This window comes from Maniola hyperantus, chromosome 3 (genome assembly GCF_902806685.2).
Source record: "Maniola hyperantus chromosome 3, iAphHyp1.2, whole genome shotgun sequence".
Classification (NCBI taxonomy): Eukaryota; Metazoa; Arthropoda; class Insecta; order Lepidoptera; family Nymphalidae; genus Maniola; species Maniola hyperantus.
In genome coordinates, this window is record NC_048538.1 from 5010369 (window position 1) to 5029802 (window position 19434).

General features: G+C 35.2%; 2 protein-coding genes and 1 long non-coding RNA gene across 3 annotated transcripts in view; all 3 read left to right on the forward strand.

The window, feature by feature from the left end:
- Positions 1 to 1662: 1662 nt before the first annotated feature.
- Positions 1663 to 19434, forward strand: part of LOC138404751 (uncharacterized) — a 622276-nt gene continuing 604504 nt past the window's right edge. The window contains exon 1 of the long non-coding RNA XR_011238554.1: positions 1663 to 1677. This is a non-coding gene — a long non-coding RNA (uncharacterized lncRNA). The remainder of the gene's footprint in view (positions 1678 to 19434) is intronic.
- On the forward strand, positions 2361 to 6841 carry LOC117996420 (uncharacterized). The gene is made up of 3 exons (XM_034984479.2): positions 2361 to 2880; positions 3792 to 4011; positions 4329 to 6841. The coding sequence occupies exons 1-3, from the start codon at positions 2822 to 2824 to the stop codon at positions 6171 to 6173; spliced, it is 2124 nt and encodes a 707-aa protein (XP_034840370.1). The 5' UTR covers positions 2361 to 2821; the 3' UTR covers positions 6174 to 6841.
- Positions 14772 to 19338, forward strand: LOC117996588 (troponin C, isoallergen Bla g 6.0101-like). The gene is made up of 6 exons (XM_034984684.2): positions 14772 to 14934; positions 16040 to 16067; positions 16431 to 16574; positions 17628 to 17747; positions 18275 to 18406; positions 19011 to 19338. Exons 1-6 carry the CDS (start codon positions 14932 to 14934, stop codon positions 19043 to 19045), a joined length of 462 nt encoding a protein of 153 aa, XP_034840575.1. The 5' UTR covers positions 14772 to 14931; the 3' UTR covers positions 19046 to 19338.

Genomic DNA, 19434 nt, shown 5'->3' on the forward strand with positions numbered 1-19434 from the left:
GCGATGTGTGAAACACCGTGGGGTTTTACACAGAATACCTCGCAAATAGGGTTTTAGTCGTTAAAAGACTTCCTGACATAACCTTCGTGCCTTCCCGGGTGCGGTGGAAAAAAAGTTCATTAAGGTCTATCTATTTTTTTAAATTAAATAAGACCGCTACGACTAACGAGTAAAAGTATGTCAAGACGTAATGCTATGTAGTCAATAGTGTATTCAGTTGCGCTTCCATATTTAGCTGCAGTCTTAAAAATTCTCTTTTAAATGGGGAAATGTAAATAAATACAATTTGCATTGCCTTATTTCTTTTCACGTTTGCGGAATGAGAAACATGTGAGAGGTTCGCGTACGAGAGATGGGAATGATGTATAGTATGAGTATGGCTATGAGAGATGGGCTATATAAATTATTATTTCGGTTGTGCAAATATTTTTAATTTTCGTAGGCATCTGCTAAGAAAGGATATTTGAAAATTCAACCCCTAAGAGGGTGAAATAGGGGTTCGAAATTTGTGTAGTCATAAGCTAGTGTAATATAAACGTAACACGTCTTCGGTATAATTTCATTGGCAGTTATAAATAAAAATCCCCATATTGTGCTGAAAGGAAAATTCCCTTAGTTTGTTCAATACAAACAGTTTCCAGGTAAGCAGAATAAATGTGGAAACTAATTCAAACAAACTAAGCTGTAGCGAGTGCAACTGATTTATTACATTTCCCAGAGGCATTGTGTGTGCCGTAATTCCAACAGTAATGTAAACACTTTATTTAGTAGTTTAGTGCCACAATTTTGGAAAGGAACATTTTATGAAATTAGTTAATAAAATTAATTGGCTTGACACACTCCCACTGCTAAACATGCAGTAAAGCAAGCCACCAAGCAAGCAACACGCGCAACCACCACGCAACTTGCAATAGGCTACTTGACAATTTTTTTAAGTTGGTCTTAAATGGTTAATATTTGTCCTATTATATCAAAAAAATTAACACTATATTTTTTTGCGCCCTAAAAACCGTAAAACTTTAATTTAAAAAAATATTTTTCTTAGACAGGTGAAAACACTGTCGGCCATGTTTGGCCGATAGATTATCTGTGCTCTGACGTCATGCATTTGTAAACAACAGTATAACCCTGTGGTTATGGCCGATAGATTATCAGTGCTCTGACGTCATGCATTTGTAAACAACAGTATAACCCTGTGGTTATACTGTTGTTTACAAATGCATGACGTCAGAGCACAGATAATCTATCGGCCAAACATGGCCGACAGTGTTTTCACCTGTCTAAGAAAAATATTTTTTTAAATTAAAGTTTTACGGTTTTTAGGGCGCAAAAAAATATAGTGTTAATTTTTTTGATATAATAGGACAAATATTAACCATTTAAGACCAACTTAAAAAAATTGTCAAGTAGCCTATTATGCATTGTAAGGTCTCTACATCGAGGATGCTCCAGTGTCGGAGCAAAACGTGCGTCGAGCGTGTTTTGGTACACTTGTGTGGTGCTGCGTGCGGTGGCGTACTTTTCCTTCGTGTTTAGCAGTGAAAGGGCGGGAGGTGCATATCGCATGCTGCATGTTACACCATACAGATTTGTCTGTATCAGCAGATTATAGCAAATTAAGCTTTTGGTTTCTTGTATATCATGGACTTCCGCAAAGTAACACCTACTTTTTACAATGTAGTATTCTGGACCAATCCAGAATACTACATTGTAAAAAGTAGTCGTTACTTTGTTCTAGTTTATCCAAATAAACTAGAAACTACATTTCGTTGCCAGCAGAGTTTCAGTTTACGTTCTAATTCAAGGCCTCCGTAACACGAAAAATAACACGCCTTTGTCCATTCAATTGCCTTCTCGTACATTATTATTGTTTGCTAACATTATCCCTCTCAAAGCGCCCATTAAAAGCGCGATACAACATTCATTATCATACCTTATCTCGACATGGGTTATTGGAAATAATATATCACACGCATTTTCACATAATGAACTCTTAATAGTGCTGGCAGTAATGGTGTAGTCAACTTTTAAAAGGGACAGTGAACAAAAGTGAAAAGTAGTCATCGTTAATAATACCCAAACTTTTCATAACATTAAATATCCACAAGACTTGTAAGATTTGCAGGAAGTGCAATAGTTGCCAGCATTTTTCAGTACTGAAAATACGAATAATATCCGCAGTATAGCTTTGCCGTAACAAGGTGTACCTAAGTTATGCAATAGAGCAGTGTTTCCCAAACATTGTTCTGCCATGGCCCAGTAATTTTTACATTGCCTTTTCGTGACCCCACTTAAGACCCAAGCAGATTGTGTAAGAAAAGCGTATTCATCGTTATCGTAATCGTCAAAAAATTCTGCCCTTTGATAAGTTGATTCGCTGTTTACATTTTTTCACAGCCAATCAAAGGGCAGAATTTGTTGACGATAACGATGAATACGTTTTTCTTACACAATTGGGGGACTAGTTCCATTGGGTAAAATAATACACATTTATTGATAGTATTAATATTATCGATAGTTGGTAATATTTTAAAAACAATGCGGGAATATTGTGACCCGGGATTTTATTTTGATGGTCCGGTACCGGGTTGCGACCCGGCAAATGGGGAACACTGCAATAGAGGTTAGATAAGCTTTTTTCGACACTCTTGTACGTCATATTGTGGTACACGGACTCTATTAGTGCAGTATACTAAATGATAATATTTCGGTGACTTTCCCTAAGATAACCATATTTCAGAAATATTTTTGAAAATTCGAATTATTATGAAGATGACATAAAAACTAGACGTGATAAAAAGTTTTGCAGAAAACAATAACTATGCATATAGCTCAAGTTGGTTTCGTAAAGGGACGTAACGTAGTATCTACAGTTGCCAGGTAAGTGCTAAGAAACATAGAAACCATTTAAAATGTCATAAAATACTAAATCTTACATATATTACATATATACTATATATTATTATACTATAATGTACATATATATGTATTATATCTAGTATATTATACTCTTTAACATAAAATACTTAAATGAATAATTTAAATAAACCTACTAAAGTACATTTGAATCTATTGTCATTAGGTACTAATCAAAACTTTTTAATTTCAGATTATAAGTAGGTTTTCTGTGCCCAAATTTGGATTTTTACATTTTTGTATAAAATACATAAAATGCTAACGATATGTATTTTTATAGTAATTACCCATATTGAAGAGTATAGTAAATAGTACACATTGACAACTATTTAACATTAAAATAATTTTAAATTATACCTAACTAAGCTTTTTATCATAGTTATAATACGTTATCAAACTTCTAGTTGCTTTATAAAATGCAAATAAAAGCAGCTTACTTATCTAATCTAAATAGCACCCTTTAAATTTTATCGGCTTTCCATAACCTATGGGTGCGTCATTGCCAAATAGCTTTATATTATCATAATTATTATCCTTAAAAGCTCGCAATAAACTTTAGAAGTATTAATATGTTCCCTTTCATAATAATACCCTTTATCTAAATAATTACAACCACAAGAGTACAAAAAGATTCAAACTCAAAAAGTATCACTCAACCACAGTATAAGGACTAATAACATAAAATATATACCGTCCTTACTCTGTGACTCAATTATATGTATATTTAAAGAGAAAACACAGGCATTTTAACATGAAGCGAGGTCTACAAATCAGATACATACTACACAAATGTACTTCTAGATTTTCACACTCCAATATTAAAAGAAGATGCTACAGCATCTTCTTTTAATCTATGTAATTTTGTGTTTTCTCAGAAACACTTCTTGCAACAGTGGATGGCTGCGTTTGTTAGTTCAGATCATCTTTGGTACTCTCATAGTGTCAAGCTTCATCCTCATAATGTTGATGGTGGTGGGGAAACCTGCCCGGAGCACGTCGTCCTCTTCACGATGCACTGTTTCAAATTGTCGAGTATCGTGTAAAAATGCTCCTTACTATGGAGATTATGAAGAAGATATCATTAACGCCGCTTCGGTACATATTAATTTTATTATTAAACTGACTACAATCTTATAAATTACTCAACAAAAATCCATACTATTATTATGAATGCGAAATTATCACGGAAGGTTTCAGGTAAGAATATAGAAAATGTAGCTTACATCCCAGAGACAGATACCTACTATAGACAAACATCTCGGAGAGATATAATTTATCCAGAGAAAGCAAAAATTTCTAACGGGATATTTAAAAACCTAAGTCCACGCTTACTAAACCTCAGGCCTTATCTAGTTATGATTAAAAGAACGAATAAATAAGTATAATTTCTAAATTATTACAATTTTTTTCAGGAAGCAGACACGCAATGCAAAAGCATAGTTTTAAAATTAGTTGGTCCTACTTTTAAGAATTTTCAAATACCGCAAAGCTGGCTTTGGAGTATGACCTCAAACGTTCGAGAGCTGTCCATTGTTGGAGGGAATATTAAACAAATATCACCCGATGCATTTATGAGCCCATTCGGTGGTAACATTAAAGTTCTTATTCTCGAAGAAATAGAAATAAACGTATGGGAGAAAGATATGCTACTAGGACTGTCAAATTTGGAAAAGTTGCTTCTCAGAGATTGTATGCTTTCCGACATAAGAAAAGATGCTTTAGCTCCAGTTGATGACAGCTTAAGATTCTTAGACATACGAGCAAGCAATATCTGGGACCCAGTCAATGTCACAGGAACTACAAGACTTTTGGAACTGAGTGTAGTGGATTTTTCTTCAAACATTTTTCACAACAATCTTGGCAATGCAAGCTTTTTTAAGCTAAGAGCATGCAAAATTTTATTTTTGAATTCTTGTCATATAATCTCACTTGGACCAGGTACCTTTGATTACTTGGAAAAAATAGAAATTTTATATCTCAATGATAATTTCATAGTCACCATCCCAATTGGGTTGTTTGATAGAATACTGCCACGTGACCCAAGAATCGCTTTGCAGGATAACTTATGGAATTGCAATTGTTCAAGGGAAGATTTAAGAAATATTGCTCGGGAAGAAATATTAATTGTAGATCCCACTTGCCACTCTCCACATGCGGTGGACGGTATGACATTTTCTGATTTTGAGGGATACTGTAAAACCAAATATGATAATGATGCAGAAAATTCTGATGAACGGGGCATTTTAAAGTCAAATCCGAGTGTTAACGATACATCTAAAATTATTTATATGAATGGTGCTTGTCACGGTAACATTTCAACAAAAAATAACCGTGTAGAAGACACTTTGCGAGTTATAGCAAATTCAGACCATCAAAATTGTTTGTTGAACAGAATAAATAGACAGGATATTTCAACATTCTCCTACAACGATGATAATGGACTTGTATCTGCAAGTGGTAGCTGGATAAAGCCCGTATTTTTTGTACAAAATAACCCATACTCAATGGTTGAAATAATTTCATCAGCACTGCCAGGCTATGGTTTACTGTGGTACCAATCATCGTGTGAAGATATAGTTTACTGTGTTAACACTGTACCGCGATTACTGAAAGTTTTCAATGTAGACTTAGGTAACTATTTTACCTTTTGTCCTTTCAATTTATCTTCTGGCACAGTACGCAGCACTCACTGTGTTTCTTATAACTTAGCAAACGTAAAAACAAATAGTAATTTTGCATTCAAGTTCCATGAACTTATTTGGTTTATTTGTTTATCCTTAGGCTGTCTTGTGAGTGGAGCCATTTGTGTATACGCCGTGATTCAAAGGAATCCCTCGCTTTTAAGAGGCAATAAACGAGTTTTATTTGTAAAACATAGGTCTGTCGAAGCCCTTATCCTTCCTCCAAAGTTGCCTTTAAGGGAATTCGATGGAGAATCGAGTATAACAACCAGACATATTTATGAAGAAAAGAAAATATTCGTTTTGCCATACAGAAAGGAAACTTGTCAAAATTTCGCTCGATCTTTCTCCATGAAAAGTAATGGCAGTAACGATGTAAGTTACATCTCAGCGTTACAGCCTACTGATGAGCAACTTACTGAATGGCGTTCTAATCAAATCTTAAAGCAGTTCAACGACATGCCATCCTCTAATATCAGCATGATTCCTTATACCAGCATGTACGAGCGAAATTCGTTGCCTTTTTACTCGTTCAATAACGACGAGAAAGTTTACGAAGTTCCTAAACAATTTTGAATACAATTTGTATTTTATATTTGCTCTAAAATATAGCGTGAGCAAATAAAATCACGGAATATATTTTAGGAACCGCAAAGAACTACTTATTTATTTATTGTAATAATTGTATTAGAGTTAAAAGAAAATCAAAATAACTTGTATTATTTTACTTCGATAGACGATTGAGAAGAGGCATTATTTACTATCGGATATATAGGATATCCAACAAATCACATATTTTAACTGATTACAACTAGGTAGGAGCTATTTCGACAGCATTTAAATATACATTACTCTTAGTGGAAGTTATTATCGTATTTCAACTGTCATAAATCATAACGAGGAAGCAGCGGGATCATTTATTCTGGTTGCACGCCTTGTACAAATCGGTCAACCGTAGTCCCGTCGTCGGTGCCCTTACAGTGAATCCATTCTATATAGCTGTTTGTAACCGCCCGCGTAGATAGTCTGCATTATCTTTGCCAAATAGATGACCGTTCTATTTTGATTGTATACTGAAAATCGACTGTATCCTTTCTAAGAGCAATTACTAGACATTATCAAGTCACATGCATCTCTTGGCACATTGTGTGTAATTAATTCGATTGTTTTAATGCATTATACCATATTATTGTTTGGTATATAACCAATGTTGGTCATATTTTATTAATTCTTATTAAATTATTTGAAATAACTGAATTTTTATTTCACATTCTTACTGATAATTTTCTGTTTTACGTAAGGTGAAGGTTTCTTTTTTGGGGAATTTATTAATAAACTCTATGCTTATTTTTTTACGTACCTATGGTATTAATGATATATTTTATCATTAAAACTTGATCTAATACAATAAGTTTACTGTATCTTACGAGGATATATTATTATAACCTTAGGAACTTGAGCTAAAGGGACTTCAAATAAGCGAATAATTTGAATATTTACATGTGAATCCAAATATTAGCCACAATAAATCTCTTATACTACCTACTTACACAGTGTTTCACTTTGAAACTAGTGAGCAACTAAGTTGCTTACCTACTACTTTCAGAGTGAATCAGCTTAATTGTAAGTCAGAAGTCTAGTCTCGATCTATTTATCTTATTCAAACATCTTTCCTGCGACATAACAGAAATTCATGGAGCATTTTCTACAAGAATTTTCAACTTTATTATTCTTGTTTACACATTCAGCTACATTTATATTTTATCTCGGTCAATATCCAGTATACAAGCTTTATTTGAGCGCTTTACAAAATAGGATCTAGAGAGAAGCTGCTCTCTAAGATGTCAGGGCAAAACAAAAAGAAATAAGTCTTGTCGCTTTATGTTTGGATGGACTGGCTTTTGTTTTGAAAATGTGCAAAATATTCAAACAAAAACCATTTTTCAAAGAAGATTAAAGTAACTAATGGAAGTTTTCTTCTTCAATTTATTGCTCTGCCACAAAATAAAGCGTTTTCTGTTTTCTAGTTCTTAAGGTTGTCAGCCTTTTATTCTATACTCCATACTAATATTATTAATGCAAAAGTGTGTCTGTCTGTTTGCTAGTTTTTCACGGCTCAACAGTTTTACCGATTTTGATGAAATTTGGTACAGAGGTCGCTTTTGTCCCGAAAATGGAAATGGAAACTTTTGCCTATGTCATTTTCGAGACGAATGCTACGTCTGCAAAAATGCATTTCAAATCGCGAAAACGCTAGCCGCTATCTTATTAGGTTTACCAACTGTGACAACGTCACACGAATTGGTAAACAACGACATTTTCTTAGTGAAATACATATTATACAACTTCAATTCATGTGACGTCACAGTCGGAATTCATCATGCCGTCATCAGCTTCGTGCGTTTAGAATATTTTGTAGATAAAAAATGAAATCTATAAAATGAGTTATAAACTGAAATTAACATTTTTCGATTGTTGTCTGTCTGTCCGTCTGTCCGTCGTGTATGTCAAGAAAATCTAAAGGGTAGGTACATCCCGTTGATCTAGAATCATGAAATTTGGTAGGCACGTAGGTCTTATAGTACAAGTAATGGAATAATTCCGAAACCCGTGAATTTGTGGTTACATCACAAAAAAAGTATTGAAATGTGTAGTTAGTATGTGGGGTATCATAATGAAAGGGCTTTACCTGTGCATTCTAAAACAGATTTTTATGTATAAGAGTTTTTGATTTATCGTGCAAAATGACGAAAACATACGACTGTAATACGGAGCCCTCGATGCGCGAACCTGACTCGCACTTGGCTGGTTTTTTCTTTTAGGTTTCAGCATAGTCGGCTAAAAGTATGCGCAGCTTAGGGTATGACAAGGGTACGGTACGAACGCTAATTGTTTAATTATAACTTCTACACAATCTGAGCCACGGTCAAGAACCAACGAAGTGTATAAATAATTCTAAACGCTAAATTCATTCAACGCATCAGCATTTATTATTACAGTGTGATGAATCGCTCTATAAATTATAAAATTTGCGCATGCTTACATGTAGTTTCAAAGTTGTTCATAACATTTACGGATGCCCGTATTTATAGACTGGAGTTTACATTTAGTTGTATTAATTTAGGTGCACCTGCATTTGTAAGTACGAGATTAGACGTACGGAACACATGCCAAATGCTTTATAATTGAGAATTAGGATTATTATTGATATGATTGCAATGACACGTAATGCACGGAACTTATAGCATGTAGTCGTAGCGTGGCAGCCAGAAATTTCCTGATTTTCCTAGTGGAAGTATTTCAAAAATCTTCCATCTTCGCGGTAATATTGCCGGCCTTTTAACAGCGTAGCACGATTGAGCTTCAGGGTTACCGTTTAAGCTACAGACCAGTAATTTTTAATTAAGTACCTACCCTAAAATAAATCCCGGGCACGTACCTGTAACTTTTCGGAGTAACTATATGCGTTTTAATCAATTAAATATCGCTTGCTTTAACGGTGACGGAAAACATCGTAGGAAACCTCCCAGAGTTCTCCATAATGTTCTCAAAATTGTGTGAAGTCTGCACATCAGCGTGGCAGACTATTTCCCTAAACTTTCTCATTCTGAGAGGAGACCTGTGCTCAGCAGTGAGCTCACTACAGATCACAGGTCTCCTCAACTCCTCATCAACCAGGTTGGTCATGATGATGATATTAAAACAAATTCTGCAAAATCAGAATCCAATACTTAACATGTTTATGCACTTTAAAAAAAAGTTGATCGAGTTATCTAAAATATCCAAAGAAAATACTTAGCAACAGTTAGTCAAAATATTGTAAGCATTATGTAACGTTGTGCGACGCGCCGTTTCTATTTTGTTTCGTTATTCGTATAGTGTGACCATGCATTAATTCATATTACAAAAAAAAAAAACGTTAATAAAACTACTTGGTTAAATTAATTTAAAAAATTCGATTGCTTCGATTCGATTCGAATCCTGTACATGCACTTTAAATTATTATGGTAATTATTTACTTGCTACTAGATAATCGTAGATTTGGTTTTTTTTTTAATTTTTGGAATTAAATTATGTCAGGTCAAAAAGCTTCATCAACTGTGCCAAACAACTTTACAGCTGAAAAAGATTTTGAATAAAATAGCTATGACATTCAGACAGATGGACGGATTGACGGACTGGACAAAACAAAAGTGTTCGTTGTTTTACTAAGAAATCCTAAAAATAAAAATCTTCAGTCCTATTGATGTTGCTTTAAATAAACGATTGTAAGTCATCCTACTCGTCTATCGATACACGTCCGGTGAAATGTATCAGAAACTTTTCTGGCAGTCCGTCGTCAACACGAGACAGACTTACTATCGTTTGCTAATACAATTCTTTTGGTCGTCGAAAATAATTCCCACACCTGCCCAGTGCTATTGATCTTATTGACACCTACAGCTCGTTGCCACCATACTGGCATGGTAGAGTGGCAATGGCATCTAAGGCACAACGCCCACTTGCAGAGTGAAGTGAATTGGAGGCGTCTTGTATGATAACAACTTTTCTTTATTCCATTACAAGTTAGCTCTTGACTGTAATCACACCTAGTGTAATGACGCAATCGAAGGCTGAGATCTATAGAGCGCACTTTGACTTTTAGACTTAAGATTGAGTTAAAACGAGACAGATTTATGTGAGAGATGTAGCTCTGTTTCGTTTTAAATCTTGTCAGTCTAAGCTAACTCAGAGTGCGCTCTATAGATCTCACCATAAGATAGAAGTGGGCTAACGTGGAAGGGGCAATGTAGTTTTATTTAAACGCAATTATTTAGCAATTATAAATACCCAAATTGCCCTAGCCCGAAACAAAACGGTGACATATAATACCACAGCGCTCACAACTGTGGTAGGGAGGTCTACTCATTTATTACCTAGTAAAAAAAGTTATAGGCAAGTCTTTCTAAAAAAACCTCAACTGAGAAAGGAAAAAAATGATTTTTCTGTGTTGAAAACGAACATTCCTAATGAAGAAGAACATTCAGATTCTACTCGTTCAATCACTTACAATTGTTTACTCAAACGACTACATTACAACCGTGTTGGTTACATTCGGCCAAGGTTGGCGGAGGTAGGTGATGGTGATAGAAACCAGCAAACGCAATAAATATGTTACTGTCTCACGTCTTCGAAGGAAGCTTCGACTCCTCTAGGGCAGGCTGATTTACTATGTAAATACTGCTAACAAACTATACAACTTCCTACTTGTTATTTACTCGGCGAAATTATCAAATTAAATCGGATTTACCCCGTAATTTACTGATACCCAAGGTGCTGGAATAGCAATCTCGTATCAGAAAGCGTAGCGTTGGAAGATTCGCCACTAGTGACTAGGTAGACAGAGGACATTAAACGAGTCGCAGGGAGCAGCTGGATTCAGAAGCGGCGCAAAACCGTGGTGTGTGGAAGTCCCTAGAAGAGATAGGTCTCTTGTAAGGAGTTCCACATGCCACGGTCTAGCCGTTTATCACTTATGTAAGGGGAACGTCTATCGCAGCCCTCACTTGGTCTGTCCATCTCATAAATGATCTACCATGTGCTCTGTTGCCTCTACTGTTTCTTGAACTACTATACGTTCAATGGAGATATCGTCGCATAGATAGAGAAACAGGTATAATAAAATAGTGTAACTAAATACTTAAGTGATATAGAAAAGTAATAGTGTGGCAATATTGTTAAGTCTTTAAAAGCCGCTAGTGAATTAACACCAAGTGTAACGTTAGCAAAATACTTCCGATTGAAAATAATGAATGTCACAAATTTGCCAACACGATATTGCTGGAAGAATGCCAATGATACTTTTTAAAGCGCACTTGGCCCTCTCAATTTCAATGTGGTTGGCGCTAGATTAAGGAAATACAAACTAACCCTAAACTCCTAAACTAAGTGTACATACGTGTGGTCATAATAGCAGGTAAGTTTGGACGGTCATAACACATTATTTAAAACATTGCTATCCTCTATTTATTGTCTGTCAACGATGAAATATAATGCTCAGAGTGGTGCTAACAAAATGAAAAGTTAGATGTGTAATGGCATAATAAAGCATCATATTCGGAGACAAAATTTGGCTCTGGAGCGGCGCGGCGTGTTGAATTATGAAAGTACTCGCTGTGCCATGTGCCATGATGGAATATGTTTGATGCGATGTAAATATTCCAATAAATTATATTAATAATTAGACGTTGATAAAATTAGATATCTAGGAAATGTTTCGTCAAGAAATATTTCCTGACGCTAATTATTGTAGTAGTTCATATTATTATACTTACAGCCGTACTTAGAGTCGCTTAATTGTTACCTAAGTTTAGTTAAAACGAGACAGATCTATATCTCTCACATGAATCTGTCTCGTTTTAACACAATCTTAAGTAACTATTAGCGACTCTGAGTACGGCTGTTAGAGAGCGTTGGTGCTAATTATCTACACTAGACAGTAGAAGACGCCGTCCATTCCAGCTGGCATTGCTGGAGTGAACTTACTATGCTACTGAATTTGCATTTTACGCCTAAACAACGCCTCCCTCTTTATCAGGCTTAGGTTTGGTCTGGCATGGAATACCACGGCCACCTTTGGGCTGGCTCTGCCAAGTACCAATGCAGCATGAAGCATTTGAATCGATAGATCGCTACACCCGATGAAAAATTGGCGATCAATCACTTACGTAGGCGAAATTGTACAACTAAACAGCACCGACGCGACGACGCAATGTCGCCCTCTTATTGGTCTTTTATCGAATATATTTTGAAGACTGAACTCAGGAACTCCTAACCTTGTTCTTCCTTCACCATTTTACCACAGAACGGCGAGAAAATGTGAACGTTAGCTTCCTGGTCGACATTCAAATCTACTCCCACGAAACGTTTTTGCTCAACGTTTCTGGTACGAACAACAAAAATAGTTTATTATAGACGGGCCAAAATAAACCCTGAACTATATTAGGGTGCAATGGCATCCATCCAATGGAGTGTTAATTAATTTATGTAATAAATATGAAGCAAATGGGTAGTCCGCATGGCCTGCTTGTTTGTTGACACTAAAAGTGCATTTTTCGGCTACCCAAACATCCTGTGGTCCCAAGACAATTCTTTAATATCACATTATTATTTCCAATCCAGTGATCTAATATGCTAACCTATATTAGGTAGGTATGTATCTACACTGTAAATTACAAAGGTACAGCGGCGTTTTTAATGTAAAGAGCAATTTAGTTCAGTAATGGAATGGGTTTAGTTCAGGGAAATGATTAGATAACATTTCCAACGTCATCCATTCTAATCTAGCGCAGGAATAAAATTCCTGAATTGGAACGTCACTACAAAGAAAATATCGATGCTTTAGTTCACAATTATTGCAGTAACTACTTACACATTTGTTAAATTTTGAAGCCTCAATAGCTCAACCGGTAAAGGAGTGGACTGAAAACCGAACGAAAGGTCAAACCCACTATTGTCGTACAGTACTCCAAAAACAAGCCTGGCGCTTAGTTGGAGAGGAAAGGGGAATATTAGTCATTTAACATGGCTAATATTCTTAAAAAAAAAAAAAAAAAATCGAGGTAGATAAATTTGGAATCGACGGACTGTCTTGCCAAAGGAACTCTGGTAGGATAATAAGGCATGGCTGTCTTAACGATACGATTAAAAGGGCTCTTGCAACCATAGACATTCCTGCACTCACTGAGCCGGCAGGGATTAGTCGGGATGATGGCAAGAGACCTGATGGATTGACGCTGGTTCCCTGGGTACGGGGACGGGCGCTAATGTGGGACGCAACTTGCGTTGGCACATTGGCCCCGTGTCATATCAGGGAGACAGCAGCAAGACCGGGAGCCGTAGCAAAAACAGCGCAAGTATGCGTCTCTTATCGAGAGTTACATTTTTGTTCCGTTTGTCGTGGAGACCCTGGGACCATGAGGTCTTAGTGCTAAAATTGGAATTATCTACCTCCTAATTGTCCTCTCCTCTCCTCAGTCCTGTGTAATCGACAATTATGTAGTTAGAGCAATTATTGTGAACTAAACCATCGATACGCTCTGCTCAAGGAGGTTCTTACAAGTTGCTGGGAAAACATCTAACTTCGGTAGCCTAGCTTCTAGGAAAACTAGCAAGGAACTTGAACGTGATTAAAATTAATCGGTAATGATGCAATCTTATATGTGTACTAGCTTATGCTCGCGACTTCGTCCGCGGGGACTACAAAATTTCAAACCCCTATTTAACCCCCTTAGGAGTTGAATTTTCAAAAATCCTTTCTTAGCGGATGCCTACGTCATAATAGCTATCTGCATGCCAAATTTCAGCCCGATCCGTCCAGTAGTTTGAGCTGTGCGTTGATAGATCAGTCAGTCAGTCAGTCAGTCAGTCAGTCAGTCAGTCAGTCAGTCAGTCAGTCAGTCAGTCAGTCAGTCACCTTCTCCTTTTATATATATATAGATTATGAAAACTCTTCATATAGAAATAACATCAAATTACAACAGGAATTTAGGATTTTAATTTTATATTGTACATCGACATAATATCGTATTACCTGATGGAATTACTATTATCCGCTAAAACAATTATAGTTCAAAAGTTATAAAAAAAAACAGAAGCTGCACAATGGTCACAGCTCCTTTATTCTTCGTGTTTTTCTCACCAGTTTTAAGTTAATTAGCATGTTACTAGATGATGCCCTTGACTTCGTCCGCATGAATTTAGTATTTTTAAGAATCATTTGGACTGTCTACAGGATGCACCAAATACAGCTGTTTCTGTCAAGTATGTAGATGATGTTTATGACTTGAACCACGTGGATTTAGGCTTTTAAAGAATCTTCTGGCAACAGTTTGATTGTGCGGGACGTAAAATAGCCTATGTAGGTAGTTCTCTATGACGCAAGCTAACTCTCGTCAAAAATGATTAAACCGATATTCGTGAAAAGCTACTAGGCAGACAGACAAACAGACAGACATACCACTTTCTTTATTTATATATTATTATATTTAATATTAATGGATTAGTTAAAAAGATTCTCGAGAAAGCTAATTTTCAATGCACTCCAGCAAAATATGGAAACCCTAACCCGAGATAACATTTATTGCGACCTTAACAATAACTTTTAAAAGAGAATGCGTGGCCAAAATCAGATTAATCGTAGTTTGTGCGGGATGAATGAATCCGAGCCAACCTGGGAGACATAGTTGCGCGTCTTAAACTAGTCGCTCAGTTTATACAGTGGAAAGGGCTTGTGTTCATTGTACTGTGGTTCGGCATCGCCTACATCCTCTCTCTATTCTTTTAAATTCAAACAATGGTACCTAATATTTTTTTGTGTTTTGTGAAGTGTTACGAAGTTTTTGTTTTATTTTCAAGTGCTTTATTTTTATTCAAATTAAACTAGGAACAACCATTAATTAATGTACCTAACTTATGATAAAGTGCTTAACGGTAAACATGCGGTGGCAACACTTGAAAAATATGTGACCATACAATCAGTACCCATATTATAAATGCAAAAGTGTTTTGTTTGTTGGTTTGTCCTTCAATCACCTCGCAACAGAGCAACGGATCGACGTGATGATTTTTTGCATGGGTATAGTTTTAGACCTGGAGTGACATAGGTTACTCTTTATCCCGGAAAATAAGAGTTCCCACGGGGTTTTTTAAAACCTAAGTCCACGCGTACGAAGTCGCGAGCATCAGCTAGTGTTTAACTAAAACATTCTGGTGTACAACTCGTACAATTATCTAAATTCTTCTTTCAACTTTCAAGATTTGTGTTTGATTAAGGGATAGTTTACAAAATGTGGAACAGTGAAAATAAAACACGACTATTTTTTTATTACCATAAAAATTGTATTTTTTACTTTCATTTGACAAAGTTATTAAAGATTCTTTTGTTTTTTAAAGCATGGATAAATGTGTGGACACACTACCTTACGCTACGAATAATTTCCTATAATTCCAATAACAGTGGCTACGATTAGCGAAACGACATGACAACGCCGCACGTCACGAGTACGCTAACAATATTTTGCCCAATTATTGCAATTTTTTAATGAATATTTTAGGACACTCGAAGTGTCCTGTTTCTATAAACATGTTACCTAAGTATAAAATTCTAAGTATATTTTTCATAAAGTATTCTAAAAGATTTAGATCACAAATTGGTGGTTTACAACAGCTAACATTTAAAAAACGCCTGTATGAGTTTCATGATTCGTGACATGCATGAAGTTAGGGCTTAGGATTTCGTTCCGTAGTCATGTAGTTAGTGATCTCACTATAAGTCTATTATGGGTAATTTTGTTTACAACTACGTGATAATTACAATTATAATTGCAGTATACTGATGACATTCTATTCGTAGAAATATTTATAATAGCCAATTTTTCATGCTGAAACTTTTATGTTTACAGGAAGAACTCAACAAAGACCAGCTTAACAGTACGTATATAATTATTGAATTCTATTTACTAACTATTCAATTCGTTTTATATTATCAAACTTTTCAATCACTGAAAAACGTAGTCGGTTGCGTAAAAGTTGCCTCATTCAAATCTAAATATGAAAGTCTAAGAAAATCCAAGAAAACTCTAAACTTTACCAAAAATTTCATTTATACTATTAAAAAAATACTTTTATCTTATTTTAATGATTAGTTTTTCTCTATTCTTAAAACTTTCATTGTTACCAAGTGATTGATTAATGCGATGTTTATAAACTTTTGAAAACTTTTTCCACGTAACTAGATTTTCTATAACTTTATATTTTATATTATTATATATTTACAATTAACATATTTTCCAGTTCTCAAAAAGGCCTTCGAGGCTTTTGATCATGAGAAAAAGGGCTGCATTGGTACAGTGATGGTCGGGACTATCCTCCAGATGCTTGGACACACCATCACAGATGATATCCTCAAAGAAATCATCGATGAAGTGGACGCGGACGGTTAGTCAGTTTAGTAATATCTATAATTTCCTACAGTAATAAAGAAAACAGTGTCTCACCACCCAACGTATTGGTAGCTCTATGGTCAATAGTACAGCCTGAAATCCAAAAACTCGTCGAGGGACACAAAATTTGTTACTACCATAAGTTAGTCTGCGTGAAATATATATCTTTTGTTTCAAAATACCAACTTGACTAATTAAGGGACCAGTTGTCACTCATCGTGCCATTCAGTAAATTGGCTCTGGATAGGTTTTTACCCCTCTTATTAATATTGTCGTTTTTTTACTTATTGACGTCTGATTTCCTGGTCTTCTTGTGGTCATAGTAGGTATTATAATAATATAATATATCTATATCTAGTTCGTTCTGCTATAGCTAAGACTAATTATGACTTATTATGTATTGATGATCGAGTTATGGCCCGCCAACATAGCAAATGAAATATTGACTATTTGCGTAAATATTATTAGTATTGCGGTAATAAATTGCTGTTAATTCGGCAAAATAACAATGATTAATTAATGCTTTCGACTGACGATTAACTTTCTACTAATAAATGATAATAATATATTGTACTCATCCAGCAGATCGTATATAATCGGCTGTTTGAAGCTATAACGTGTAATATTTAGATGATATGAATCGAAATAATGAAGTATCTCTATACAGTACATTATTTTGTAATCCATACTAATATTATAAATGCGAAAATGTGTCTGTCTGTCTGATAGCTTTCATGACCCATCTGCTCAACCGATTTGGGCAAAATTTGACACAGAGATAAATAGCTTGCTTAGCTCAAAGCACAAAGTTTACGCTTAGTTGGAAGGGAAAGGGGAATATTAGTCATTATAGTCATAAAGACTAATATTCCCCTTATGGAAGTATGTGAAAAATGGCCTCACCTAACTTGCAGCAGTAGATTCTATTGTCCAGTCCTCCTATATCTTTAAGTCTAGATGTACTTATAATATTATATACATAATTTCAAATTTTTCAAAGTACAGGTAGATCTTGTAAAATAAATTTATCAATGATCATCATTTTCAGGTTCCGGCGAGCTGGAGTTTGAGGAGTTCGTGACCTTAGCATCTAGGTTCATGGTTGAGGAAGATGCAGAGGCCATGCAAGCTGAACTGAAGGAAGCATTCCGTTTATATGATAAGGAAGGTACCTACTGAAAAATGTTAAGTTCTTGAAGTCCTAAAGTTGACTTACTATTTAGGGTAATTTCTTAGCGCAGCGGGAAAAATCTCAAAACCGTGAATTTGTGGTTACATCGCACAATAAAATTAAATTGTGGTCATGAATAAATATTGCTATTTTCAACTTTTGAATTAAGATAACTATATCAAATGGGGTATCATAATATGAAAGGTCTTCACCTTTGCATTCTAAAACAGATTTTTATTTATTTTTATGCATAATAGTTTTTGATTTATCGTCCAAAATGTCGAAAAATACGGCTGTAGTACGGAACCCTCAATGCGCGAGTCTGACTCGCACTTGGCCGGTTTTTTAGTACGGATCCACTAGCATTGGAAACTATAGCTCGCGATCAAAATGGATATCCAGTATAATAGGTCCTACTCGCCAACGCTCGATTAGGTTTAAAGTTCTTATGAAACTTAGAAAACGAAAAAAATGAGTTTTTTAAACCAAAATTATAAGTGTCTGACTAAAGAAGTTTTTTCCAGGTAACGGTTACATCACAACAGCTGTTCTCCGAGAGATCCTCAGAGAGCTCGACGACAAGATCAGCCCCGCAGAGTTGGACATGATGATTGAGGAAATTGACTCTGACGGCTCTGGAACAGTTGACTTTGATGGTACGTTCATCATATTATTGTCTTCTTATACAGAGTGTAACCAGAACGCTGGCAAAAACGAAGATTAGGTCATAGTACTGATTATTACTGATATGAAACCACAAAAAAAAAACGCGAAAAATTGATATGTACAAAAATTTGTTGATACCCGCGACTTCACCTACCTAGATTTCAGTTTTTTTTAATCTCCGTGGAAACTCTATAATTTTTCGGAAATGAAAATATCCTCAGTCTATCTTCAGAATGCAATCTATCTCTATACCACATTTCGTAGAGATTAGTTCAGCTCACTGTTGAGCCGTTAAAAGTAACAGACAGAGATAAACACACACACACATAGACAATCTCAGTATGAGACAATGTTTGTCTGTTTGTTCATTATCCTATGCGTTCGCGTATCTTTCATCCGATTGAGTTGAATTTTTTTACAGTTGTTGTTGGAACTTGCTGAAATGTTTCTAACATATTACCTACCATTAACGATGACCAATGAATCTAGTTAATAATGTACTTACCTGTTACATAAAAGTCTAGTGATGAGATAAGAACCTAGAGATAAGAACCTCCGAAAAACATCTAAAGGATTATTTTCATTTGTTTCCAGAATTTATGGAGGTCATGACTGGAGGAGACGACTGAAAATTAAATCTTAATTGTTTTAAGGTTCTAAGATTATTTCTCCGTGTATACTTAGGCAATTTTGGTTTTATTTTTACTATTTAATAAAGTTTATTTTATGATTCCATTTTTAAATGTTGACTGTTCTCTTGTTTTGAAGAAATTAAATAAAGAATCTTCTTTGAATCAAAAAAGCATAAGTGTACACGTAGATGATTACAAAAAAAACGTCAATTATTACAAAAGTCACATACCTCATATTATTTTATGTTAAAAATATTATTAAAAAATAGAGTATTAATTTATAAAACTCATTGTTATTTTAATTTTACCCCTGTATTTGGTATTAGTTATTTTAACCCAGAATCGTCGTACCTGGAATAAATTTTTAGGCCGTCCTAGGACGTGCT

What these genes read in the sequence shown, in the direction of transcription:
- LOC117996420 (XM_034984479.2), top strand. Translation starts at nt 2,822, where the DNA reads ATGCATATAGCTCAAGTTGGTTTCGTAAAGGGACGTAACGTAGTATCT. An exon ending in GTAGTATCTACAGTTGCCAG is followed by an intron (nt 2,881 to 3,791) that starts GTAAGTGCTAAG and finishes GTGTTTTCTCAG; the next exon opens with AAACACTTCTTGCAACAGTG. An exon ending in ATATCATTAACGCCGCTTCG is followed by an intron (nt 4,012 to 4,328) that starts GTACATATTAAT and finishes AATTTTTTTCAG; the next exon opens with GAAGCAGACACGCAATGCAA.
- LOC117996588 (XM_034984684.2), top strand. An exon ending in CGATGAAGTGGACGCGGACG is followed by an intron (nt 16,575 to 17,627) that starts GTTAGTCAGTTT and finishes CATCATTTTCAG; the next exon opens with GTTCCGGCGAGCTGGAGTTT. An exon ending in TGGAACAGTTGACTTTGATG is followed by an intron (nt 18,407 to 19,010) that starts GTACGTTCATCA and finishes ATTTGTTTCCAG; the next exon opens with AATTTATGGAGGTCATGACT.